At 41.4% G+C, this 27,930-nt stretch overlaps 1 protein-coding gene across 3 annotated transcripts in view; it reads left to right on the forward strand.

Moving 5' to 3' along the window:
• Positions 1–27,680, forward strand: part of il1rapl2 (interleukin 1 receptor accessory protein-like 2) — a 1,024,957-nt gene extending 997,277 nt beyond the window's left edge. For 2 of the 3 annotated variants that reach the window (XM_068047131.1, XM_068047132.1), the window contains 2 exons: positions 796–966; positions 23,887–27,680. In XM_068047131.1, the coding sequence (XP_067903232.1) occupies positions 796–966; positions 23,887–24,593 (878 nt within the window). In that variant the 3' untranslated portion in view covers positions 24,594–27,680. The remainder of the gene's footprint in view (positions 1–795; positions 967–23,886) is intronic. The other variant, XR_010976424.1, reaches the window with a different exon arrangement.
• Positions 27,681–27,930: the final 250 nt, after the last annotated feature.

Below are 27,930 nucleotides of genomic sequence, written 5' to 3' on the forward strand. Positions count from 1 at the left end.
GGATAACATAGCAGGGAAATGGGGCTAAACTGCATAGTGGTGAAATTGAATTGGACTGAATAAGAGAGAAATGAGACTGCAGTCCAAAGAAGAATGGCACAAGACAACATAACAGGAAAATGGGACTAGATTGCATAGCTGAGAAATAGGACTGCAGGACAAAGCAGAGAAATGTGACTGCAATACATAGGAATGGACTAGACAACATAGTAGCGGAATAGAACTGGAGTAGATAATTCCTCTTTGGAGCTGGAACCAGTACAGACACTATAGACTGAATGCTCTCCTTAAATCTCTGTGATTCTGTAATTTAGTGAAGCATACCGATGTCTCTAATGCTGAGCCTTAAATCATTAAATCTCCCAATCAGATGGTGGTGTACTTGTCACAGACCCTATGTGACTGAAGGTCAGACCAAGGGTTTGATTGATTTTAGCATGGTTTCATTTACTCGTTGTGTAGAAGCTACAGGGCTTTTTTTAGCTGAAACTGCACACATTCAAGCAATCTGAAAGAAACTCATTCTTAACCAAATCCTAACAAAGCATAGCACTGTATTGACCTGGTGCAGTCAACTGACCCAATCTGGATAAGGTTGAAATCTGCCATGGGCTGTTGTTCATCGACAATAATGATACCATTTTATTTAACAGCAGTCATGTGTTTCAATCTATCACAGTTAAATTATTTCTGTAATGCCTTCCAGATTTAATTTTGAAAGAGTGCATAGGTAGTTTATGAGCTTATTTTCACTTGACTGTCATTTTAACAGTATTTTTCATTTAATCTCTCCAGATAGTAAAGAATATGACGCATATCTGTCATATACCAAAATCAACCCTGAGTCACTCACCCAGGAAAACAGGGAAGAAGAGCAATTTGCTTTGGAAATATTGCCAGACGTACTAGAGAAGCACTATGGGTACAAACTATTTATTCCTGACAGGGATCTAATGCCAAGTGGAAGTAAGTAAACATTACTTAGTGACTTATTTTGCATTCATGTCACAGCACAGGAAACTCTCCAGGTCACTTCACACAACTGGAATATAATGGTACAATCCTTCTACCCCTTCCCCCCAGCTACTAAATGGAATATCCCAGCAAGGTATGGCTGGGAAGCACAAACTGATAAGTAATGAAAGGATCAAGAAAGAAGAAGACGTTGCCACTCACTATTCTCAATAATAGTGTTAATTAATTTTAATAAATGGCAGTTTAGCTTCCAAAGTGGGGCAAGGGCTGTCAGAGCATTTTTGTTACTTCAGGTTAAAGTACAGAATTTCAGGAAAATAGACGGAAATTTGTCTCATGCCAAGCGTGTAGGCCTTTAGAGCCTCTCTTGGAGGATTTATTCATACGAGGCGAGGTATTCACGGCACGTAGTACCTTACATTTCCTCTGAGTCACCCCTTTTCATGAGGTTTAACAAACCAATAGGTAAGAAACTTTGATTATCACAGTTCAACACCTTAACAGGTGGAAAATCAGCCTCCTGCTCCCTATTAGAAATAAACTGCTCACCTATCCAGAGCTGTACTGCAAGATATTCAAAAAGAAGCATGCTTCATCGACTTTGAGGTGTCAGGGATTATGCAAGAGATATAAGGCAGGAGGGTAGCAATACCTGTCTCTAGTTTGCATCTCTGTAACCCCAATCAACGAACAAAAAGTAAGCAAGTCCAGTAGGCAGGCCGGGCAGGAGCAGGACAGGGAGCATTTGGAAGGTCTGGTAGGCTAAACTGCATTTACTTTAATGCAAGAAGCCTTACAGATAAGACAAATGAACTCAGCATGGATCGGTACATGGGATTGTGATATTATAGCTATTACGGAAACATGGTTGAGGGATGGGCAGGACTGGCAGCTCAATGTTCCGGGGTACCGATGCTTCCGGCGTGACAGAGATGGAGGTAAGAGAGGAGGGGGAGTTGCACTATTGATTAGGGAGGACATCACGGCAGTACTTAGAGAGGATATCCTGGGGGGAATGTCGGGTGAGGCCATATGGGTAGAACTTAGAAATAAGAAAGGAGTGATCACTTTGATGGGATTATACTATAGGCCCCCCCAATAGTCAGAGGGAATTGGAGGAGCATATATGTAGGGAAATCACAGATAGGTGTAGGAACTATAGAGTTGTAATAGTAAGTGATTTTAACTTCCCTAATATTGACTGGGACTGCCTTAGTGCTAAGGGATCAGATGGGGAAGAATTTGTTAAGTGTGTCCAGGATAGTTTTCTGAAGCAGTATGTGGATGGCCCTAATAGAGAAGGGGCTCGACTTCCTCTTAGATCAACCACTTGCCCAGCCTTATTTCCTATCAGTGGGGCAACACTTTGGGATCAGTGACCATAACTCTATTAGCTTCAATATCGTTATGGAAAAGGATAGGACTGGTCCTCAAGTTGAAGTCCTAAATTGGGGGAAGGCTAATTTCGATGGCATCAGACAGGAACTCTCAAAAGTTGAATGGGAGACGCTGTTTAGAGGTAAAGGGATGTCTGGCAAGTGGGAGGCTTTGAAAAGTGAGATAGGAAGAGTTTAGGGCCGGCATGTTCCTGTTAGATGGAAGGGCAAGGCTGGCAAGTTTAGGGAACCTTGATTGATGAGAGATTTTGAGGGTCTGGTCAGGACAAAGAAGGAGACATATGTCAGGTATAAGCAGCTGGGATCAAGTGAGTCCCTCGAGAAGTATAGGGGATGTAGGAGTACACTTAAGAAGGAAATTAGGATGGCGAAAAGGAAATTCCATAAGTATATTAAGAGTAAAAGGGTAGCCAGGGGGAGATTAGGTCCCCTTAAGAATCAGTGTGGTAATCTATGTGTGGAGCCATGGGAAATGGGCGAGGTCTTAAATGAATACTTCTCGTCTGTATTTACCGTGGAGAAGGTCTTGGAAGCTAGTGAGTTCAAGGGACGGAACAGCGATATCCTGGAGAAGGAGGTGTTGAAGGTTTTGAAGCGCATTCAGGTGGATAAATCCCCAGGGCATGACCAGGTGTATCCTAGGATGCTATGGGAAGCAAGGGAGGAGATTGCTGGGGCCCTGGCAGAGATTTTTGTATCATTGTTAGCCACGGGTGAGGTACCAGAAGACTGGAGGATAGATAATGTTGTGCCTTTATTTAAGAAGGGCAGCAGGGATAAGCCAGGGAACTACAGGCCGGTGAGCCTTATATCAGTGGTGGGAAAGTTATTGGAAGGGATTCTGAGAGACAGGACTTATATGCATTTGGAAAGGCAAGGTCTGATTAGGAATAGTCAGAATGGCTTTGTGCGTGGGAAATCATGTCTCATGAATTTGATTGAGTTTTTTGAGGAGGTGACCAAGAGGATTGACGAGGGCAGGGTGATTGACGTTGTCTACATGGACTTTAGCAAGGCCTTTGACAAGGTCCCGCATGGTAGGCTGTACTAGAAGGTTCAAACACATGGGATCCAGGGTGAGCTAGCCAATTGGATACAAAATTGGCTTGGTGATAGGAGGTAGAGGGTTGTAGGAGGTGGTGGAGGGTTGTTTTTCAGATTGGAGGCCGGTGACCAGTGGTGTGCCACAGGGATCGGTGCTGGGCCCTCTGTTGTCTGTCATATATATTAATGACTTGGATGTGAATGTAAGGGGCATGATTAGTAAGTTTGCAGATGACACCAAAATTGGTGGTATAGTGGGCAGTGAGGAAGGTTGTCTAAGGTTACAACAGGATATAGATAAACTGGGAAAGTGGGCAAGGGATTGGCAAATGGAATTTAACACAGACAAGTACAAAGTGATGCATTTTGGGAAGTTAAACCAGGGCAGGACATATACAGTGAATGGCAGGGCCCTGGGGAGTGTTGTTGAGCAGAGAGACCTTGGGGTTCAAGTACATAGTTCCCTGAAAGTGGAAACACTTGTATACAGGGTGGTGAAAAAGGTGTATGGCATGCTTGCCTTCATCGGCTGAGGCATTGAGTACAAGAGTTGGGACGTCATGTTACAGTTGTACATAACATTGATTAGACCACATTTGGAGTACTGTGTGCAGTTCTGGTCGCCGCACTACAGGAAAGATGTGATTAAGCCAGAGAGGGTGCAGAAAAGATTCACAAGGATGTTGCCTGGTTTGGAGGGCTTGAGTTATAAAGAGAGATTGGATAGGCTAGGTCTGTTTTCCCTGGAGCAAAGGAGGCTGAGAGGGGACATGATAGAGGTATATAAAATTATGAGAGGCATGGATAGGGTAGATAGCCAGAGTCTGTTTCCCATGGTAGGGGTGACTAAAACTAGAGTGCATAGATTTAAAGTGAGAGGGAGGAGGTTTAAAGGGGATCAAAGGGGTAAATCTTTCACACAAAGAATAGTGGGTATCTGGAATGAGCTGCCTGAGGAGGTGGTGGAGGCAGGAACAGTAGCGACATTTGAGAGGCATCTGGACAGGTACTTGAATGAGCAAGGCATAGAGGGATATGGAATTAATGCAGGCAGGTGGGATTAGTATAGATAGGCATTATGGTCGGCATGGACACAGTGGACCGAAGGGCCTGTTTCTATGCTGTACGACTCTTATGACTCTAACCTTCGAAATAAGCCCTTTACATGTTTGATCAATGTCTCATAAAAGGCTGGTTAACAAAATAGGAGGGTCAGTGTTCAATTGAATAAAAAATTGGCTTAAAGACAGAAAACAGTGAGTCATGGTAAATGGTTGTTTTTCAGAGTGGAGGGTGATAGATAGTGGTGTTCCCCAAGGGTCAGTTCTAGGACCACTGCTTTTTTGCTATATATAAATGATTTGGATCTTGGAATACAGAGTAGAATTTCAAAATTTGCCAATGATACCAAACTTGGAGGAGTGGCAAACAGTGAGGATGAAATGAACTGCCTACAATAGGACATAGATAGGGCTAGCAGAATGGGCAGACAAGTGACAGATGGAATTTAATACAGAGAGGTGTGAGATGATGCATTTTGGCAGAAGGGATAGGGTAAGGCAATATAGACTTAATGGTACTGCTCTAAAGAGTTTGCAGGAACAGAGGGACCTCGGGTGCATGTGCGTTGATCTTTGAATGTGGCAGGACATATTGAGAGAGTGGTTAGTAAAGCATATGGGATCATGAGCTTCATAAATAAAGGCATTTAGTGCAAGAGCAGGGAAATTATGCTGAACTTTTATAAAGATCTGGTTAGGCCCCAACTGGAGTATTTCATCCAGTTCTGGTCATCACACTTTAGGAAGGATGTGAGGGTCCTTGAGAGGTGTAAAGGAAATTTACCAGAATGTTTCCAGGGAGATGCACAAAGTGCAAACATAGGCATGTATATTACACATGTTAAACAAAAAAATGTGTTTATTTCAATCACCGCTCTTACTTTTATGGGGGAGTTAACCCCAGTGCCCTGGCCAATATTTGTACCTCAATTAATATCACAAAAACAGATTACCTAGTCATTATCATGTTGCAGTTTGTAGAAACTTGCGGTGTACAAATTGGCTGCCATTTTTCCTACATATCAATGGTGACTGCACTCAAAAGTACTTCATTGGCTGTAAAGCACTTTGAAATGTCCAGTAGTCATAAAAGACACTATATAAATGCAAGTCTTTCTTTCTTTTGTGGCCCTGTGAGCATAAATTTGATTAAATGTAGGGCAACAGCATGTTTGAGTAATGAGCCTGCTTAAAATTAAGAAAGGATGAGACAGTGTGGATAGAAGCAGACTCCAATAGCTGAGGTGTCTAGCACAAGGGTCTATCGGCACAAGACTAAGTGTAAGATATTGAGAACAGAACTCTTGTTCATAAAGGGTTTAAGGATAAGCCCAGCAAATACAGGCCAGCCAGTTTAACCTCAGTGCTAGGAAAGCTTTGGGAAATGATAATTCTGTTCAAAATTAATAGTCCATTGGACAAATGTGGATTAATTAAGGAAAGCCAGCAAGGATTTGTTAAAGGCAAATCATGTTTAACTAACTTGTTTGAGTTTTTTGATGAGGTAACAGAGAGGGTTGATAAGGGTAACATGGTTGATGTGATGTACATGGACTTTCAAAAGGCATTTGATAAAGTGCCACATAACAGGCTTATCAGCAAAGTTAGAGCCCATGGAATAAAAGTGGCAATAGCAGCATGGACATGAAATTGGCTGAGTGACAGGAAACAGAGAGTAGTAGTTAGTGATTGTTTTTAGGACTGGAGGAAGGTATAAAGTGGAGCTCCCCAGGGGTTGGGAATAGGACCAATGCTTTTCTTGATATAAATTAATGACCTAGACTTAAGTATACAGGCCACAATTTAAAAATTTGCAAATGACACAAAACTTGAAAGTATGTGAACTGTGAGGAGGAGAGTAATACGTTTCAAGAGGACATAGGCAGGCTGATGGAATTGATGGACAAGTGGCAGATGAAATTTAATGCGGAGAAGTGTGAGGTGATTCATGTTGTAGGAAAAGCGAGGAGAGGCAATATAGATTAAACAGTACAATTCTAATGGGGGTAAAGGAGCAGAGTGGCCAAATCATTGAAGGTTGCAGGCAGGTTGAGAAAGCAGTTAATAAAGCATATGGGATCCTCGGCTTTACAGATAGGGGCATAGAGTACAAAAGCAAGGAAGATATGATAAACCTGTGTAAAACACTGGTTCAGTCTCAACTGGACAATTGTGTCCAGTTCTGGGCACCACACTTCAAGAAGGATGTGAAGGCATTAGAAAGGGTGCCGAAAAGATGCACAAGACTGGTTCCAAGGATGAGGAACTTCAGTTATGTGGATAGATTGGAGAAGCTGGAGCTGTTCTCCTTGAAGAAGAAAGGATCACGAGGAGATTTTGTTTTTAGAGATACAGCACTGAAACAGGCCCTTCAGCCCACCGAGTCTGTGCCGACCATCGACCACCCATTTATACTAATCCTACATTAATCCCATATTCCCCTACCACCTACCTACACTAGGGGCAATTTACAATGGCCAATTTATCTATCAACCTGCAGGTCTTTGGCTATGGGAGGAAACCAGAGCACCCGGCGAAAACCCACACGGTCACAGGGAGAACTTGCAAACTCTGCACAGGCAGTACCCAGAATCAAACCCGGGTCGCTAACCACTGCGCCACTGTGCCACCTTAGAGATGTTCAAAATTATGAGGGATCTGGACAGATTATATCGGCAGAAACTGTTCCATTAGTGGAAGGATCGAGAACCAGAGCATACCGATTTCAAGTGATTGGAAGAAGAAGCAATAGCAACATGAGGAAAATCTTTTTTTGTGCAGCAAATGGTTAGGATCTGGAATGCACTACCTGAGAGTGTGGTGGAGGCAGAATCAATCGAGGCCTTCAAAAGAATTGGATATGAAGAGAAAACATTTGCAGGGGAAAAGGCTGGGGTGTGGGAGTAGGTGAGCTACTCTTGCAGAGAGTTAGCACAGACAAAATGGGCTGAGTGACCTCATTCTGTGCTGTAACCATTCTCTGGTTTAGAGTTGTAAGGTTGTCGATTTCAGGTCGAGGGTTGGTGGCAGAAATGAGGTCCAGATTCAAGATTAGATTAGATGAAGGGAAAATGGATAAGGGGTATGGGAACATGGTCGGTAAATGTGGTTGGTCTGGTTGCTGTTGTGGAGGATAAATACCAAAGTGAACTGATTGGGCCAAATGGCCAGTTTCTATCTTGTAACTTCTATGAATGATTGTGAGTGTGACAAAGAGGAAATAATTGGTCAATATGTGGGCCTGGCATTTAACCAGACATATTCATGATCCTTCTTGCTTTGCCTCTGCAGATTGACTTAACTCGAGCGGTCAAATTGTCCCTTACCCTATTGTTGCATTATGGTGTCATCCCACCTTCTACTAGCATAGTCAGTTAACGTATTTTGTCCTCCATCATCAAAGCTTTCATTTCAGACTGAAGTCCCTTCTTGAGGACAAGGTTCTGGTGCATTCACCAAGGCATAATTATTCTGCACAGTTTGGCTTTCACATATTGCAAAGTCCTCTTAATGCCCTCTCCCACTTGACGCTATTAAAGTGGCAGGGTCACTACCCGAGGAGACTGATGGTTTACTACACAACTGTATTACATGGGTGGCTGTATAAATAGTCTGCTTCTATCTGCTGATTGTGCTGTAAGGTAATCAGCCAGATTTTCAGTCCATAGCTCAACTCATTCAATAAAAAGGAATGTAGTTGGTTGCCAATCCCTAATATGAGCGGCTCCTTGTCCACTTGGCTGCTCATCTGGAATAATTTACTTCAGAATTTTGATCCTTCTTTTCTGTCAGTTCAGCTGATGGCTTATTTTAATATTCAGCCTGTAATGCAAAACTACTGGAGTAGTATTGCAATAGGCCGGGGTTTTGAAATGGTGTGGAATCTGACAACGTAACATTGTGAGGCAGCAACACCAGGAACATCTGCATCCATGCACCCAAACTCTTATTTGTGCCAGCAGCTGGGGGAGATGTACACAGGTCAGCAAGCAAGAAATGGCATGCTATCCCTGCCCTCCGTCAGAATAAATGGCACACAGTGACAATGGTGGCAATCATTAACGTTATTCCATGAGCCATTCTGCCTCTGATGGCACATGGGAATACCATCTCCTGAGGCGGATCACCGCTCTTTTGGAGGTGATATCATGATCTGTGAGCATCGAAGCTCATGCTGCCAACAGTGACATCTGTGGATACCGCCTGGTGTCAACTAGAATTAATTCATGCTGCCATACCAGGTATTTTACAACTAACTCTGGTTCCTAGATGCAGTGAAACTGTTGTGAGGTTAGTTTTCATGCCATGGGTGACTTTAGCAAATCTCCATTTTCTATAATTTGCTCAGTTAGCTACAGACAAGGCCTAGGGTCTTACAGTATCACCTTATCTAACATAACAGTAAATTCAAACTGCATAATTAATAATTAACTCCCGCAGCTATGCACTTACGCGCTGATACACATTTATAGCTGCGCTTATTTGCAGAATGGTCATTAGCTAAATTTGCTGAGACTTACTGGACTTTCCATTTTGTGAATAGACATCTCGTATTTGATACCTCCATAATACTTTCTGGGCATTTGAAAAAATGCTACACATCCCATTAAGTCTGTGGCTCCTTTACCTGCAGAACTGAAGGGGCTCAAGCAAGGCATTGGCTGTTTATGGCTCAGCTTATTTCCATAATTGGTGCAATCATAGAACAGTACAGCACAGAAGGAGGCCATTTGGCCCATCAAGTCTGTGCTGGCTTTTTCAAAGAGCAATTCACTCCTTCGCACTTTCCCCATATCCCTGCAGTTTTTACTTCTCAACTACTTGTCCATTTCCCTTTTTGAAACCTACTGTTGGACCTATTTCCCCCACCTTATCAGACAATGCATTCCAAATCCTAATCACTTGCACGAAATATTTCTTTAATGATTGCTTATTACTGAAACAGGTAGAAGAAATGAAGGAAAGAAATAACTTTATGTAGTTCCTTATCACCACTGGACAGTTGAAGCATTTAACAAGCAATGAGTGACTTTTGAAGTGCGGTCACTGTTTGGTAGGCAACTATGACAGCCAATGGCAAGCTCCCACAGGCAGCAAGTGAGTGAAGACTATAAAATATGTACCATAGCTCAGAGAGGCTGACACTTATGCATATTACTTTGCACTCATTTAGTTAATGCAGTTAGTGACATTATATGCGTAGAAACAATTAATCAATCTATTTTTGCTTAATTTTCTGGCGATTGCTAAGAACTTTAATGAATTCTTTCCCTCTTCAATGGTCCTCAAAGGCACGGCAATGTTGTAGTTTTCACACATTAAAGCAGGTAAGTGTTCCATAAGTTTTGGAGGTGCAGTGACATAGCATTGAATTTCTACTGGTATATATATTCATGGCTCCTGGTCACTCCCTCTGCACCCCGCAGTTTGTTGAAGAGGCCACTATTTGTGAGCATTGACATTGAGTGTCAGCAGGCTATTCTAGCATGAGAAGCTTCTTCATCAACTTTCCCTGATCTTCACTCTCGGCAGAGGTTACTGGATTAAAAACAAGAAATGCTGGAACCACTCAGCAGGTCTGGCAGCATCTGTGGAAAGAGAAGCAGAGTTAACGTTTCGGGTCAGTGACCCTTCTTCGGTTCCAAAGAAGGGTCACTGACCCGAAACGTTAACTCTGCTTCTCTTTCCACAGATGCTGCCAGACCTGCTGCGTGGTTCCAGCATTTCTTGTTTTTATTTCAGATTTCCAGCATCTGCAGTATTTTGCTTTTATTTTAGAGGTTACTGGATAATGGTCATCCTTGCTGAGATGCAGGAGAGGGGAACCAATTTACCACACAAACTGTATCAGTAAAACAAAATGCTTAATGTGAGGTGTATGACAATTTTTCTCAACTCTTGAGGACTTAATGTAATGTTGCAGCAATTTGACTTCAAAGGCTTATTCAAAGAAAATGGCGAGATTTGTAATCGATCAAAATCAGAAAAACAGCTGACATGAATTGAGCTGTTTAGTCTGAAGATCCCATGTGGATTGTTGTTCTCTCAGAGTAAACTAATTTCTGTTTTGTTTAACGTTCGTTGCTTCTCCCTCAACTTTTATAAATGTTGCAACATTCATTTAATTAGCTGTTTTAATTCACTCCAAATTTCTTGTTAATAGTCTAGTTCTCAGTAATGACATGTAATATAATATTGCTTCATTTTGGGCAGCTGTTAATAATTGTGAGCTGTTGCTCTGGTTGTGTGAAAGATTAAGCAATCATTTCCAGCAATGATATAACATGGAACATTGTTTATCATTGTTTTACCTATTGCTCGAGCCATTTTATTTTCCGCGTGCTTTTACTAATGCACCCTCTGTGCACATTTTTATATATTCGCTAAATTTATAAATTAATTACATCAAAGAATGAACATCTTGCTTCAGCCTCTGAAGACATTTATAATAATATGTTCAATCCTACTCTCACTTCTGGGTGAAGCTGACCAGGTGATTGAATTACAAAGTTTCGAGTTGAATAAAAATTCACACAAAATAAAACAAACAACAGTAGTTGATGTCTTGGGGAGCAGATACCAAATATTAGCATAGACTATCCTTGTCGTCTAAAAAGAAAAGAATTTAGAACTTATCCCTCCCATTGCCATTTTTCAATAAGAGGGAGAGCAAGTGACCTGCTCCCAGGGCTCCACAATACTGCTATCTAATCTGTGAGATTGTGCCTGAAAGTTAGCATGACTTGGTTTGCCCTTGATGTTTCCTGCCTCCTGCTGGTGAAGTTTTCTTTCTGCTGCATACTTCTTCCAAGACAGCTGGACGTGATCAAACCCTTTCTGTATGATGGATTATGAGTGGGAACCCACATCCTACCACTCCATAAGATAAAGAGCTTGTACTGAGCTGTCCTCTCATTTTTTTTGCACATCCCAATCTATTTTTCACAGCAGAGCTACTTCCACAGGTTAACATCCTTACTATGGACAGCTGAAGCAGCCAGATAAAGGTGGCGTTTTTTCTAAAAGAAGCAGGAAAACAAGTGGAGGACACTAGAAAGTTGTGCATTAATAGTGATTCCAATGTCATTACTGGTGCAGACGTCTTAAAGCCTTAGCTCAATCTGCAATGGAATTGACATTAACACAGTGAATAAGCTCTTTGCTGAGTTGCAGGATTTCACAGCACATGATTGCAAAGAACTGGAAGCTTTTATTTTGGACACTTATAAATAAAGAATGAATGACATCTTGACACAGGAACATAGCTTCCCAGCTGGATGTCGATGATTAAAATGACTTGAATTCTATTCCATCAGAATTATTAATAGCAGCAAACTGAAACCTTGACTGTTTATTTTTTTTTCTTTTAACTTTTTGAAATAATTGATATCTGCTTGATCTACCTTTTCAGGCAATGATTTTTTTAATGCATATTGCTGCAGGGTTGTACGATTCATTATTCTGGAAATGATGAAAGTCTTCTTATAGTTAGTTCATGCTTGTGTTTAACTTTTACAGATTAAGGCTGACAGATGGTTCTGCCTTAAGAAGCTAAACTAATGTGCTTTCTTTTCTAATGGTTTAGCCACTGTCCATACATTTGTCAGCCTAACTTTCTTACATACAATAGAGACATGAAATAGTGCTGACATTCTGTATGTTTTCAATTTTTTTAATATTTGTTTTAGGAGCCATTTATATCTTATAAATGCATAAATATTGAGTGGCTGTTGTGGCTAACTAGGTAATGCTCTTCCCTTTGCTTCAGAAGAGTATGGGTTCAAACTCCACTCCTGAGACTTAAGCACATACTCCAGGTTGACAGTCTAGTGTGAAACTGACAGAATACTGCACTGTTGGGTGAAATGTTAGTCCCAGGCCCTGTCTGCCCTCTCAGGTGAATGTTAAAGACCCCATGGCACTATTCAACAAAGCACAGTGAAGTTCTCCCTGGTGTCCTGGCCAATATTTATCCTTACGTTACAGCAATGACTGCACTTCAAAGGAATTTCATGGCTGCAAAGAGGTGATGGTGTTATGACAGGTGCTATATAAATGAAAGCTATCTTTTATAGCTTGAAATGAATTACTCCCTCCCTTTGCCCAGTACTTCTCACCTGGTGTATCATTAGCAGGCATTAGTATTGCATCAGGAGCATAGCCTCCCAGTGCAGTGCAGAGTAGAGATATTTTGCCTGCAATTTATCACACACCAAGTTCCCATCCTTGGGTGGTTTGTCAGGAGGAGGTAAAGCATTTCCCAACAGAGAAAATAAATTACCTGGGATTGCTCCTGTAATACTTCCCAACAGTTGGTTTTGAGCGCTTCAGGGACAGAGGACCGGGAGCAGAACACCTTCCTTCCCTCTTGTCTGAGGATTTGCGTGAGAACTGACGGAGGGGAACATATCTGTGAGCTGTAAAATGCTTTGGGACATCCTGAGGTCATGAGAGGAGAGTACACATGTGAACAGAATACAAAGACATTGTTTTGAAGAAATAATTAGCAGATATAGCAGCCTGTTAATTGCCAGCTATTGTTCTTCTATTTATCCTAGTTAAATCCAGGCACATGATTATTTCTATTCAGGGTAAAAATAAATTAGTAAGTCACAAAAAAGAAAAGACTTGCCTTTATATACTGACTTTCATGATCTCAGGATATCCCAAAGTGTTTTGCAGCCAATGATGTACTTTTTGAAGTGTGGTCACTGTTATAATGTAGGGAAAGTAGTTTTTGAAAAAATGCTTGGGTCTAAGCTTTACCTCAGGAATCTTGCAAACCACATTGGAGCCTCTGAGCTGTGGAATTCTTCGGATCAACCATAATTCAGAAATGGGCACACTCTGAAATATATCCAATTTAAAAAAGTAATGTTTGCACAACATTAGGAGTGAAATTGGTCTCCGGTGCTAGCACAAAACATGCTGTAGCGAATTGCTGGCACATTTTAAACCCCTGCCAGATTATCTCTTCAATTCACTTCAATGGGAGATAAAATTGAACAGAGTTAAAGCAGGTAGTCAACTCATTGTCATCATTTTAGCACTAACACACATGGTGAATATCACCCACACATTTCTTTTCAGATACCAGAAGTGTCCAAACCCATCAAAGAAATAAAATACAATACAGTGTAACAAGTACTTTCTGTATATTACTATTGGGACATAGGAACAGGAGGAGGCCATTCAGCCCCTCAAGCCTGCTCTGCCATTCAATTAAATCATGGCTGATCTGGATCTTAACTCTATCTAATCATATTTCTTAATACCCTTGCCTAACAAAAATCTATCGATCTCAGTTTTGAAAGTTACCATTGACCCTCCAGCCTCAACAGCTTTTTGGTGGATTGAGGTCCAGATTTCCACTACACTTTGTGTGAAGAAGTGCATTCTAACATCATTCTTGAGTGGTCTAGCTGTAATGTTATCCTCCCATGTTCTGGACTCCACCTCTTCACTACCTCCCCACTCTCCTCCTGAGGAAATAGTTTCACTCTATGCACCATATCAACTTCATTGAACTTCTTAAATACATCAAATACATCTGCACTGCATCCCATCCAAGGCCAATATATCCTTCCTGAGGTGTGATACCTAGAGCTGAATGCAGTCTTCCAAATAGGGTCTAAGAGAGCTTTGTACAGCTGTAACATAACATCACTCCATTCCGGCCATCTTTAAATAAAGCCCAACATTCCATCAGCCTTTTTAATTATTTTGTATCTGTCCAAGAAAGACAGTGGCATATTGGTAATGGACTCCTAATGCAGAAGCCCATGCTAATGTCCTGGCGACACGGGTTCATATCCCATCATGGCATCTGGTGGAATTTAAATTCAATTAATTATTTTAAAAATCTGGAATTGAAAGCTAGTCTCATGGTGCCATTAAACTACCATCGATTGTCATAAAAACCCATCTTGTTCACCAATGTCCTTTAGGGAAGGAAATGTGCCGTCTTTACCTGCTCTGGCCTACACATGACTCCAGACCAACAGCAATGTGGTTGACTCATAACTGCCTTCTGAAATGGTCTAGCAACCCATTCAGTTGTCACTGGCTAGTAAGGATGGGCAACAAATGCTGGCTTTGCCAGCAATGCCCACATCCCATGAAAGAATTTTAAAAATTAGCTTTTAATGATTCCTGCACATCTTTCTGCTCGTACACAGTAGAAAATACTCATTTAGAAAATACTCTGATCTTTAAGTCCAAAGTGGATGACCTCGCATTTTCCTACATTGAACTCCATCTGCCACTGTTTTCTCACTCACTCAGCGCCAAGACATTGCTGCAGGAGTCCCTCAGGGCTGTGTCCTAGGCCCAACCATCTTCAGCTGCTTCATCAATGACCTTCCCTCCATAAGTTCAGAAGTGGGGATGTTCTATGATACTTGTACAGTGTTCAGTACCATTCACAACTTCTCAGATAATGAAGCAGTCTGTGCCCGCATCCAGCAAGATCTGGACAACATTCTGGCTTGGACCGATAAGTAGCAAAAAATATTTGTGCCATGTAAGTGCCAGGCAATGACCATCTCCAACAAGAGAGAATCTAACTACCTCCCCATCTCATTCAAAGGCACTATCATCACTGGATCCCCCACCATCAACATCCTGGGGTCACCATTGACCAAAACCTTAACTGGACCAGCCACATCAGTACAGGTCAGAGGTAGAGTAATCTGTGATGAATAGCTCACCTCTTGACTCCCAAAGCCTGCCCACCATCAACAAGACACAAGTCTGGAGTTTATTTTTTATTCATTCATGGGATGTGAACATTGCTGACAAGACCAACAATTATTGCCCATCCATAAGTGCCCTTGAGAAGTTGTTGGTGAGCGGCCTTCTTGAACCCCTGCAGTCCTTGTGGTGTAGCTACACCCACAGTTAGAAAGTGAGTTCTAGGCTTTTGACCCAGTATTGATGGAATATGCTCCACTTGCCAGGGGGAAGGCAGTGGCATAGTGGTAATGTCACTGGACTTGTAATTCAAAGCCCAGGCTAATGCTCTGGGGACATGGGTAAGAATCCCACCACGGCAGATGGTGAAGCTTGAATTCAATTAATAAATCTGGAATTAAAAACTAGTCTAATTATGACCATGAAACCATTGTTGATTGTCATGAAACCCCATCTGTTTTTCTAATGTCCTTTAGGGAAGGAAATCTGCTGTCCTTACCTGGTCTGGCTGACACATACTCCAGACCCACAGCAATGTGGTTGGCTCATAAAATGCCCTCTGAAATGGCCTAGCAAGCCACTCTGTTCAAGGGCAATTAAGGATGTGCAATAAATGTTGGCCTCGCCGGTGATGCCCACATCCCACAAAAAATGAATTTTTAAAAAACTCCAACATGGTGGACCATAGCAGTAGTGTGTACCGTCCACCAGATGTACTGCAGCAACTCGAGAAGGCTCCTTTGACAGCAGCTTCCAAACCCATATCATTGCCTGGCACTTGTGTGGCGTGAATGTTACTTGCCACTTATCAGCCCATGCCTGGATATTGTCCAGGTCTTGCTGCATTTCTACACACGCTGCTTCAGTATCTGAGGTGTCACAAATGGTACTGAACATTGTACAATCATCAGCGAACATCCCCACTTTTGACCTTATCATGGAGGGAAGGTCATTGATGAAGCAGCTGAAGATGGTTGGGCCTGGGACACTACCCTGAGGAACTCCTGCAGTGATGTCCTGGAGCTGAGATAATTGACCTCCAACAATCACAACCATCTTCTTTTGCACTAGGTATGACTCCAACCAGTGGAGAGTTTTGCCCCTGATTCCGATTGACTCCACTTTTGCTAGGGCTCCTTGATGTCAAGGACAGTCACTCTCACCCCACCTCTTCAGTTCAGCTCTTTTGTCCATGTTTGAACCAAGGCTATAATGAGGTCAGGAGCTGAGTGGCCCTGGCGGAACCCAAACTGAGTGTCACTGAGCAGGTTATTGTTAAGCAAGTGCTGCTTGATGTCACTGTTGACGACACCTTCCATCACCTTACTGATGATTGAAAGTAGACTGATGGGGCAGTAATTGGCCGGTTTGGACTTGTCTTGCTTTTTGAGTCTTGGACATACCTGGGAAATTTTCCACATTGCCAGGTAGATGCCAGTAAATCCTGGAACTCCCTCCCTACAGCCCACACAGACAGCAACAGTTCAAGGAGGCGTCTCAAGGGCAATTAGGGATGGGCAATAAATGCTGGCCTTGCCAGCGATTCTCACATCCCATGAACAAATGAAAAAAACTAACTTAGTGTCATCAGCAAACTTAGATATACATCTCTCTGTTCCTTCATTCAAGTCATTTATAAATATAGTAAAAAGCTGAGGCCCCAATCTAGGTTTGTGGGGGACACCACTTGTCATAACCTGCCATGTTGTACCCATTACCAATTTATGATATCGTAAGGTTGTGAAAGGTGCTATGTAAATTCAAGCCTTTTTTCTTTACAAGCAAGGTAATAGCATTTAACAGGAACATTCAAAAATATAATTTGGTGAAAGGATGTCAAGATTTATTTAACTCGGTGAAAAGGAATACATTAGCATCTGTATATTACAAGCAGATTTTCTTACAACGCCGCATACACACACACATATATATAATTTATATATAAAGCTCATGCTTCAGTTTGTTAATAATTATCCTAATCAGTATGCTGTTCCTCCCAGTGAAAAATGACAGTTCCCAAATTCCACAAATGTAAATAGATTAAGCTAATTAGAGTAGAGGCTTCCCAAAGTAATTTAAAATATTAATTTAAAATGTAATAGGGAAGTAAATAACAGGGAGGTGAGACCAAAATGCTGGCCGAACACTCTCTGGAGCAAATATGTTTCAGGACTGACCTGCTCTGGATAGCTCCAAACTAATGGCTTAGCCTATGTGCAGATGCATTTCCTTGTTCCCATAGAGCTTTTCAGCAGGAAAAAAAAATCAGGAGATAAATTAATGCAAACCTTTCTTGAAATGTTTCATTAGGACAGTTATTTTTATCACATTTTTGCAGGTGCACATTTTGTCCATTGACACACACCTTCAATTAAAAACAGAAAATGCTGGAAATACTCAGCAGGTCTAGCAGCATCTGTGGATGGACAAACAGAGTTAACAATGTTTCAGGTTGATATTCTTTGGTCAGAACTCCACGAATATATTGCTGCACACAGCATAATAATTAAAGTTGTGGAGTCTCTTAGGAGGGACATGGAAAAGTAAATTTGTGTGTGTAAATTAATGACTTGGCATAATAGACCATGTGGGACTCCTAATATGATTACAACAATATTTTCTAAATTTCAATTGCAGCATAATGTCTATTTTCTAATTAACAAAATTAAATCTATTTGGTATTACTCATTAATTTGTTTATAAATTGTCAAAACAAAAATTGGTATTTCTGTTAAAAATAATTGGCAAGCATTGTTTATTGGTGAAAGAAGCACAAAGTTGGCTAGAATGCCACCCCCCAACCGCGCCCCTGAGAAAAGCAGGGAAATCCAGTGGGGATTCCCCATGGCACTTTCTTACAAACATCCCATCACATCCAGCAGAGATACATCGAGAGAGGGAACCTTCCCAGTATCTTCTCCACCAGAGCTCAGAGTATGATGGCGTTTTGCACAAATGATTGAGCTCCTGGTTTTCACGTCCATGGTCCTGTGTGTTAGTGAGATCACCAGCGAGGTCAAGCCAAAAAGATAATGTTGTCCCGACCACGACAATCCTAGAATGTGCCATGTTTCAGGGAAGGGCAGACTATAAGTCTTGTTGTTCCTGAATTCTTAATTTCTCCATCGTGGCAACATCATTATTTCTGCTTAAACTAGATTAAAACACTTTTTGAATAAACATGTTTCAGGATTTGTTGTATTTCAAGATTGAGGAATATAAATAATTTTATCAAGGTTTTGTAATACAATATCCGCAGTTCTAAACCTTGGCCACAAGCTTGATTTTACAATCTGCCTAATCCAAAGTGCTTGCTATTGGCACATTGTCAGATATTGATTGTTAAGGGATTGTCTTTAACTTACATACTCAAACACCATGCAGCATTAACATTTACAGAGGTGAAGGCTGCATTTGGCTGAGGATCACCACTCACCAGAGCTTAACTTGAGGAGCCATATCGACACCATGACTGGGTACTCCTTAATAAATGGCTCACCACCTAATCTGGCAAAGCCTTGGCATCATCTCCAAGGCTTGTGGCTGGAGTGTGATATAATCTGGACCACTCACCTGGAGGGGTACAGCTGCAGCAAAATAAACTAAAGAAGCTTGACACAATCCAAAGCAGACCAATCTGCTTGATTACTGCCCTACACCACCATTGCATTGTGGATGCAGTGTCTACAAACTGCAGGATGCACAGCTGCAACTCACCAAGTACAGTTTAACATTTCCACAGCGTCTTCTGCCAAAAAAAGACAAGAGAAGCAGCATCATGGGAACACCATCAACCCCATGGTCCTCACCAAGACACATACCATCCTGACTTGGACATATAGCACTTAATCAGCACTGGGTCAATATGCAGGAATTAGCTACCAATCACCATTATGTGAGCACCATCAATACAAAGAAACGTAGAATGGTTACAGCACGGAAAGAGGCCATTCAGCCCATCATGTCCCTGCTGTAGGAGCAATTCAGCTAGTCCCATTCCCCCAGCCCTTTCCCTGTAGCCCTGCAAATTGTTTATCTCTTCAGCTGCTTATCCAATTCCCTTTTGAAAGCCACAATTGAATCTGCCTCCACCACAATCTCAGGCAGTGCATTCCAGATCCTCACCACTCGCTGTGTAAAAAAGATTTTCCTCATCTCGCTGTTGGTTCTTTTACCATTCACCTTAAATCAGTGTCCTCTGGTTCTTGGCACTTCCACCAATAGGGACAGTTTCTCTCTATCTACACTTCCTTGACCCCTCATGATTGTGAACACCTCTATCAAATCTCCTCTCAACCTTCTCTTCTCTAAGGAGGATCACCCTCGCTTCTTCAATCTATCCATGTAACTGAAGTTCCTCATCCCTGGAACCCTTCTCGTAAATCTTTTCTGCACCTCTCCAATGCCTTCACATCCTTCCTAAAGTGTGGTGCCTGGATTTGGACACAACACTCCAGTTTAGGTCAAACTAATGTTTTATAGATATTCAGCATAACGTCTTTGCTTTTGTACCCTCTGCCTTTATAAAGCCCAGGATCCCATATGCTTTTTTAAACACTTCCTCGACCTACCCTGCCACCATCAACGATTTGTGCCCATGTACCCGCTAGGTGTGTCGTGTCCTGCATCCCCTTTTAGAATTGTACCCTTTGTTTTATATTGCCTCTCTTTGGTCTTCCTACCAAAATGTATAATTTCACCCTTCTCTGCATTAAATTTAATCTGGCACATGTCCGCCCATTGCACCAGCCTGTCTTTTTTTCATTAAAAAAACATTTTTTTTTAACATAAGTTGCTCTTGTTTATCTCCAAGCCCAGCTGGGATATTCATCATTGAGGAAACTCTGGTTGAGCTTGATCTTGTAGCTCCCACTGTTTACACTATAAAATCAGGAACGGCAAAACTGGCCCAGGGCACTGAGGTCAATTGTCCTTCCATTCACTCTGCCCCCACTCCTATCACTCCCCAACTGCAATTAGCACAGACCTAGAGGTCAGTCACCTCTAGGATAACTCCCAGAGTCACCCATTGAGTCACTCCCAGACTCAGTCCAATGGCTGGCACAGCACCAGTTGTCAAAGAGATATATGTTGAAAAATGATTACAAGAAGGGCCAAAATAAAAGAAAATTATGACAACCAAATGCCTTGGGGTGGGGGGACATGCAGAGGGGTCAGCATAACTTGATTGGGATGTATTGAGAATACTAGCTCCATAGTGTTGGATCTCAGAAGGCTGGCTATTTTCATTATGTACCAACAATATGATGTGCCAATGTATTTTCCTGCCGGTCATATATGAAACCACCATACTGTCACTTCATAAAATAAATGTATGCATTAATGTCTGTGAATAAAAAATAATAAATTTGATGGAATACCATGATTTTCATGAGTGGAATTTTGAGGGCCTGAGTTAAATGGAAGAAACCTTTTCCATTAATTTCCAGAGGATTCTGCCTGTTTTCTGCTGTAACTTTGGCGGAAGGTTTGTGGAAACATCGGAGAAATGAGGCAATTGGTGTTTATGCCTTTTCCCCGGGATTTACTTCTGCCTAAAGTTGTGAAGAATGATCAGGAGATCTCCCATGGGAATTCAACTGCACAACATTTGCCTATAGTGCCATTCAATGTTGGCTAATTCTCATCTTGTGAAGCCTTCGGAAGAGTAGCTTTGGAGAGAATTGTCAAATGTTGCTGTAGGTGAGAGACCGGCTATGCTGGGAATGAGACTTATCGCCCCAATTTTCTGCTACCCAGTGCCAGAGATACTGAGGGACAGATCGTCAGGTCAAAGGACCATTAACTGGGTCCCATACACCAAATTCCCTAGTGTAGGTCCTGCAATTCCCTTAATGGCTCAGAGTTGCTATGCATCTACCTGAGATGACCAATCTAGTGTTAAACTAGGGGCAGTTTTCTATCATGGACTTAGGACCTGGGTTACAGTTATTTGAACTCAATTCTCTTTCCCAGAAAAAAAACACTGTTTTCAATCACTCAGCCCCAAAGACAAAAAGACACAGGGTTCAATTCTCCAGCTTTATTGCAACTGGTGGAGAGCTTCGCTCAATGGGAACATACATCAGAAATTTGCATGTCATCGAGCCTGATTCATAGCACATGTGATTTGGATGCAAAATCATGTGGGCTTTAAATGGGGTGCACTCCCCTCTGTGCTTATGATGTATTCTGGTCACATGACTCTCAGGAATGCTAAAATTTCACCTTTCTTAAATTATGAGAACATGATGTGCTCCTTTGTGTATAGAAAATCCAGGGGTAATCTAATTGAGATGTCAAAGATGATTAAAGCCATTGACGGGGTGAATAGAAAGTATTTCCTCTAGTGAGGCAGTCTGACCAAGGGGGGACAACCTTAAAATAGAGCATCTTTGTTCAGAAATGATGTCAGGAAACACTTCTTCACACAAAGGATATTGGAAATCTGGAACAAGCTGTTGAGGCTGAGTATCAATTGAAAATTTCAAAACTGTGATTAAATTGATGTTCATTAGGCGAGTGTGTTAAGGGTCATGGAATCAAGCAGATAGATGGTGTTAAGATGCAGATCAGCCATGATCTAATTGAATGGCAGCACAGGCGAGAGGGGCTGAAAGGCATCCTCCTATTTCTATGTTCAAGTGTGCTAGCCCATTGCCACATCCAATCCCCTTCAATTAAACTGAGTGTACACAGCATCAACCTTAGCATCAGGAACTATAAGAGGGATTTGTGATGTGTTTGTGCAATCAGATTTCCTTTGAAAAATGTACTGTGCTTTTTTAGAGTTGACAGAGTGATTGAAATATATGGGTGCATCCTACAATTGGAACCATAACAAATAAACTTCCAGCCATAAGTCATGCATTCATATTGGAATTGCTGCCTAAAACATGCCTTCAAACTGATCCTCTTATTCGAATAATATTGCATGGATATTTCTGGTGCGTGGCCACCAACTTGGTTGATCACGGGAGACATACGGACGAGGAATAAAAACAGAAAGTGCTGGAAATACTCAGCAGGTCTGGCAGAATCTGTGGAGAGAGAAGCAGAGTTAATGTTTCAGGTTGGATATGACTCTACATAACCAAAGGAAGGTAGAAACGTGAAGGTGGAAGGTAGAAATTCCTTTGGTTCTGAAGAAGTCATATCCGACTCGAAATGTCAATTCTGTTTCTTTCTTCACAGATGCTGCCTGACCTGCTGAGTATTTCCAGCACTTTCTGTTTTTATTTCAGATTTCCAGCAACTGCAGTATTTTGCTTTTATTACATATGAGGAAGGTCACTCGGTCCATCTAGTCTTAATTGTCATGTAACTGGGATGATAATCAGCCTGAGGTTTGCCAGCGCTCAAAGACAACAGCTTGACTTCTTTCTTAAGACGATAAAAAGTATTTGCTTGTGGACTTTAATCAAGACCAAAAATACCATGTTGTTCCTCAGTAGCCTTCTAAAAAGTTTTGTTTTTACAAAAGGATTTTTGTTCCCAAGCGATCGAAAAGCACAAAGAAACTCCAATAAAATGGACTAATAAGATGGAATGGTGGTGAAGGAATTGCCTCTAAACTTCTGGATTGTCTAGCCATTTCTTAACTGCAACCATAATTTTGCATTACCTTGACTCAGTTGGTAGTAGTCTTGACTCAAAGTTAGAAAGTTCTAACTTCAAGCCCCACTCCAGGACTTATCCATATAAGATAAGTTGACAGTCCAGTGTAGTCCTGAGGAAGCACTGCAGTGTTTTCCAAATATTGAAACCCAAGCCCCATCTGTCTATCTCTGTGGTCTGGGTAGACATTAAAGATCAAAGATGAGTTCTCTCATTGTCCTGTTCTGTCCAAAATTCCTTCCTCAGCCAACAATACCAAAAAGAGATTAATTGGTTGTTCAATTTAAGGTAATTGAAAAAAGAAACAGAGGGTAATTGAGGAAACTTTTTTATGCAGTAAGTTGCTAAGATGCGGAATGCACTGTCTGAAGGGGTGGCAGAAGCAGATTTAATAGTAACTTTCAACAGGGAATTTGTTATATATCCTTGAAAAGGAAAAATTTGCAGAGCTATGGGGAGAGAGTGGGGGTGTGAAGCTAACGGGATAGCTTTTCCGAAGAGGCACAGGTACGAAGAGCTGAAAAGCATGCTTCTGTGCTCTATGGCTGTATGATTCTTATTCCTGTTTGTGGGAACTTGTAATGCACCAATTGGTTGATGGTTTTTCTTACGTAACAACAGTCACTGAAGATAATTCAATAACTTTTATGGAGCACGTTGGGATGTTTCTGAGAGTGAATAATACATTAGATATAAGCAAGTCTCTCATTGTATTTAGTGCCATTGTTGTAAAACTGTAGAGAAACATAGAACATTTACAGCACAAAAGGAGGCCATTTGGTCCATCATGTCTGTGCCAGCCAATAAAGAACTATCAACCTAATCACACTTTTCAACTCTTTGTCTGTAGTCCTGTAGATTACGGCACTTCCTGTGCCCATAGAAGCATTTTTTAAATGTGATGAGGGTTTCTGCCTCTACCATCATTTTAGACAATGAGTTACAGACTCCCAGCAGCCTCTGGGTGGTGTATGACACTACTGCGCTGATCCCTTTATCATCGTCTGAGTGAGATCTCAAGAACAAGTCAAAATGATGTGCAAGCTTTTCATCTTTAATTTTCATCGAATTATCTGTTAATTCTCTTTCTCAATCCACAGCTTACCTTGAAGATTTGGCAAGATCTGTTGATCAAAGTCGGAGATTGATTATAGTGCTGACACCAGACTATGTCATAAGGCGTGGGTGGAGTATTTTTCAGTTGGAAAACAGACTGCATAATATGCTTGTGACCGGAGAAATCAAAGTTATTTTGATCGAATGCCCCGATGTGGAAGGAATAATGAACTACCATGAAATTGAAGCCTTAAAAGACACTATAAAACTTTTATCTGTCATCAAGTGGTGTGGGCCTAAATGCAACAAACTGAATTCCAAGTTTTGGAAGAAGGTCCAGTACGAGATGCCCATCAAGAAGAAGGAGCCAGTTGCTCGTGGCCAAGTTCTGGATTCTGGTGAACAGGGTATTTTTGGAGAACTGCAGACTGTCTCAACTGTTTCCATGGCAGCAAACTCTGCCACGCTCGCACCTTCCCAGGCGGAGCTACCGCCAAGCTTTCACAAAGCAGATCATATGCAAATGAGGCACTACTGTCGAACTTACGGGTATGACATTCCGCCCGCTTCAGTGCCCATTACCTCGATAAGCAATCAACACACATACTGCAATATTCCAATGACGCTCATCAACGGACAGGCACCACAGATCATTATCACCAGAGATTCATCCCTCCGGGACTGCCCCATGAACACTGAACGCCTGCCAATGTCTTCACGAGAAATTAGTATCACGAGTGATATCTGGTAGGGTGGATCAGAAGGGTCAATTTCCCCCTCTCTCTGCGTTTCCATTCAAACTGTGTAAAGGCTCACAAAAAAAACCTAAAGCTAAACTCGCAAGCTACAGACAGATCTGCTGTGTTGCAATATCCTAGAATGACATCATTTAGACATTGTATGTGTGAGCTTGTATATTTTAGTTCAAACTTTAAGGAGACTGTCAGCCCATGTTATTCAATGGCTTTGACCTTTTCCTGCCCCAATTTGCCAAATTTGAATCAAATATTTACTGTTTTGAGTGGGCTACTGTGTCTTTAAGGTTAGAAGGTTGCCTACATTCCTATTAATGGAAATCTGGAACTCTCTCCCCAATAAAGCTGTTGAGGCTGGGGTCAATTGTAGATTTCAAAACTGAGATTGATGGATTTTTTGTTAGGCAAGGATGTCAATAATTATGGAACCAAAGCAGGTGGATGGAGTTAAGATACAGATCAGCCATGATCTAATTGAATGACAGAACAGGCTTGAGGGGTTGAATGGCCTCCTCCTGTTGCTATGTTCTCAGCCTTTAAGGCAGTGTCTACTTGACATATATTGTTAGAGAAGTGAGTACACTAGAAATTCATATCTTCACTTCCGTTTTGTACTTTGTACTGTCACAAGTGTACACTTCATAGATGTGATAAAATGCTGGTGTAGAAAGACGTCACTTGTGAAGCATGTGAGGACCTTGATCAGCCATGAACTCTGATGACAATTTAAAAGAAAAAGACAAATCACCGAACCTGGGATCTGATGAGAAGAGTGACTGTTGAGATGAGCAGTCGCTAAATATAGTACACAGCATACAGCTGTGTTTGGTACTGTCAGGCTCTTAGTGCCGAGCTAAAATCTTTTGCACAACTACCAGAAGTTTTATGTTCCATTATCCCTTGGGATTGCCTTCCATTCCCGTGGTGTCCTTTTGACAGCCCAGCAGTCTCAGCGGTTAATACAATTTGCTTTGTGAGACCAAGGATTGGCACAGTTTTTGGGTTTTTTTTCCTTTATTATTGCCAGTTAACAGTAGCATGGTATTTTTTAATTTGATAGAATTCACCATAAAAAATACTGACGCCCTTGAAAGTAAAAATGAGGGCAGTCAGATGCGAGAAATATGTGTCTGCACAGGAAATTTAACACTGATAATTCATGATTGTGGAATAAAATGTTACTGTTCTGTGCACACCAACAAGGAATGCTGTGCGCCTGCTTTGAAATGCACTCACATTTATGAGAAGACTATGTATGTGTACTAGATCAATCATTTTAAAAAAAATTGAATGAACAGAATAACTCCCCTGTGATTGACAAATACAGGGTTTATTTCAAGTCTGTGATAGATCTACATAATTCACTTCAGCCAATGAATTTGGACCAGTAATCCTTGAGTTATGACTGTCTCACATCAAGGAAATGACTAGCAGAACCATCGATGTGAGGTGAGTTAGCTTCTATTTAATGTCAGATGACTGCTTTTTGATCATTCTGTCCCTTCTATTTGGGAAAAACTTTTTAAATGATATATGTTTCAACCTTCTAACAGAATCTTACAGCTGGGTGTTGCACAACTGGTTGATGAATTGGCTGGGCCACCAGTCACCTGTTAGTCAGAGATGCCCATGTCGTGGACTCGGTAGTCATCGCAGATATACTGCTTCAAAATCACTCAGTTTGTGAAGAAAAAGATGCAACTGCTGTCTCCTTTGTGAAGTAAATTCTAGTTCCGTTTAAAGCTTATGTGGCAAATGATTGCTGAACGCCATATTTATTATGTTGCTGCAGGGTGTGAACACAAGAGCAAACAAACCAGTTAAATACCATCCTTTAAGAGGACATTTACTCATGGGATTAGACATAAGGTAAGTGTGTCTTGAATATCTGGGGTTGGCATCCTTCCATCTATGAAAGATGATGGACACACAGCAAACATTCCATTTAGATGGGGTGTCTTCTCTTGGTGCACCTTAGTTGATGGCTGTGAAAACCAATCCTTGAGAGACAGGTTCTGCCACAAGTGCTGCACGTGAAGCTGCCTAAAACTAAGGCTTGAATATAAGTTCTAAGAAAATGACCATCTTCAATTCCTACTTTTGTTTAAATTGATATCAGTTGCACAATACCTGCCCTTGACACCAATGTGAAAATGAATATAAAAAGAAAGACTTGCATTTATGGCCTGAGTGTTGGCCATTCTTTATATGTGAGCTTAGCCTGTTTGTTTCAGCGGGAAATTAGACAGAGAGGCATTTCATCCAAAGTTCTCACACAAATGCTCACAACATGAATTGGCAGATAGCGGTCAAAAATGGGAAAATTTTGATGATTTTTCTCCCTTCCTTAGCCTGAGGTTGCAGAGCCACCTGATTGAGATCAATTAACTCAACACAGACTAGCAACTTGAACCCACGAGCTTCTAGTCCTGCATGGTTTGAGCCAGAGTTTCCTCATTAATAAGCAAGTTAAACTTAAATGAAATTCAAATCACATATGGCAGTGACATTAACCTCATAATAACTATTGTGGTCCTTCAAGCATTAAAATATCTCAGTTACCCCAAGGGCAGAAATGAAGATTCTGGCACAGGATGTAATGCTTTTCTCTTGACCCCATGCCCCATTGCTATCGGAAACAATGGGAATGAAAATTGGGGGTGGGGAGGGGATGGGTGGTTCTACAACAGGCAGACAATCTGCTCCACCAGGCTACTGCCGCAAGTGGTGATGAAACATTACATGCTTGATTCCGATTTGGGTCTTTTTCTATCACTCAGTGTCCTCAGAATGTGCACATGTCCCTTTTACGCCACACATTATGCACATTGGAAAGGAGCCCAGGGGATCTCAAATTTGGGGGAGGGTCGAGGTAGGTTCCATTTGTGCAAAGAATAGCAGATTGATTGAAAGTAGTAAAATGGCACCCTTTCGACATCCAAGGTTACTGTTAATATTATCCTTACATCCCAAGGATGGATAGTGCAACTTTGTGTTTAATTCAGGATCTTTTAAATAAGTTGCTGATGTTTATATATTATAAAAGATAGTTGTTTGGAATTACAGAACTTGAGTATTGCTGAAAATAGAGACATGCTGTCGAGTGCAAGACGAAAAGCTTTGACAGCATGTCTCTATTTTCAGCATTATAAAAGAATTCTATGGTTACCAATAAGTAACTTCCTTGTCTGTCTTAAAGCTTACTGCATCAATTTTATTGCTAGATATAGAATATCCATGACAAACTAAAAATAATATGCTCTTGTAAATTAACATTATCCTGAAAAGAGTAAGCTTTTCGAATACAGTTTTGTGTTGCACTGAACTACCTCT

This window comes from Heterodontus francisci, chromosome 15 (genome assembly GCF_036365525.1).
Source record: "Heterodontus francisci isolate sHetFra1 chromosome 15, sHetFra1.hap1, whole genome shotgun sequence".
Lineage (NCBI taxonomy): Eukaryota > Metazoa > Chordata > Chondrichthyes > Heterodontiformes > Heterodontidae > Heterodontus > Heterodontus francisci.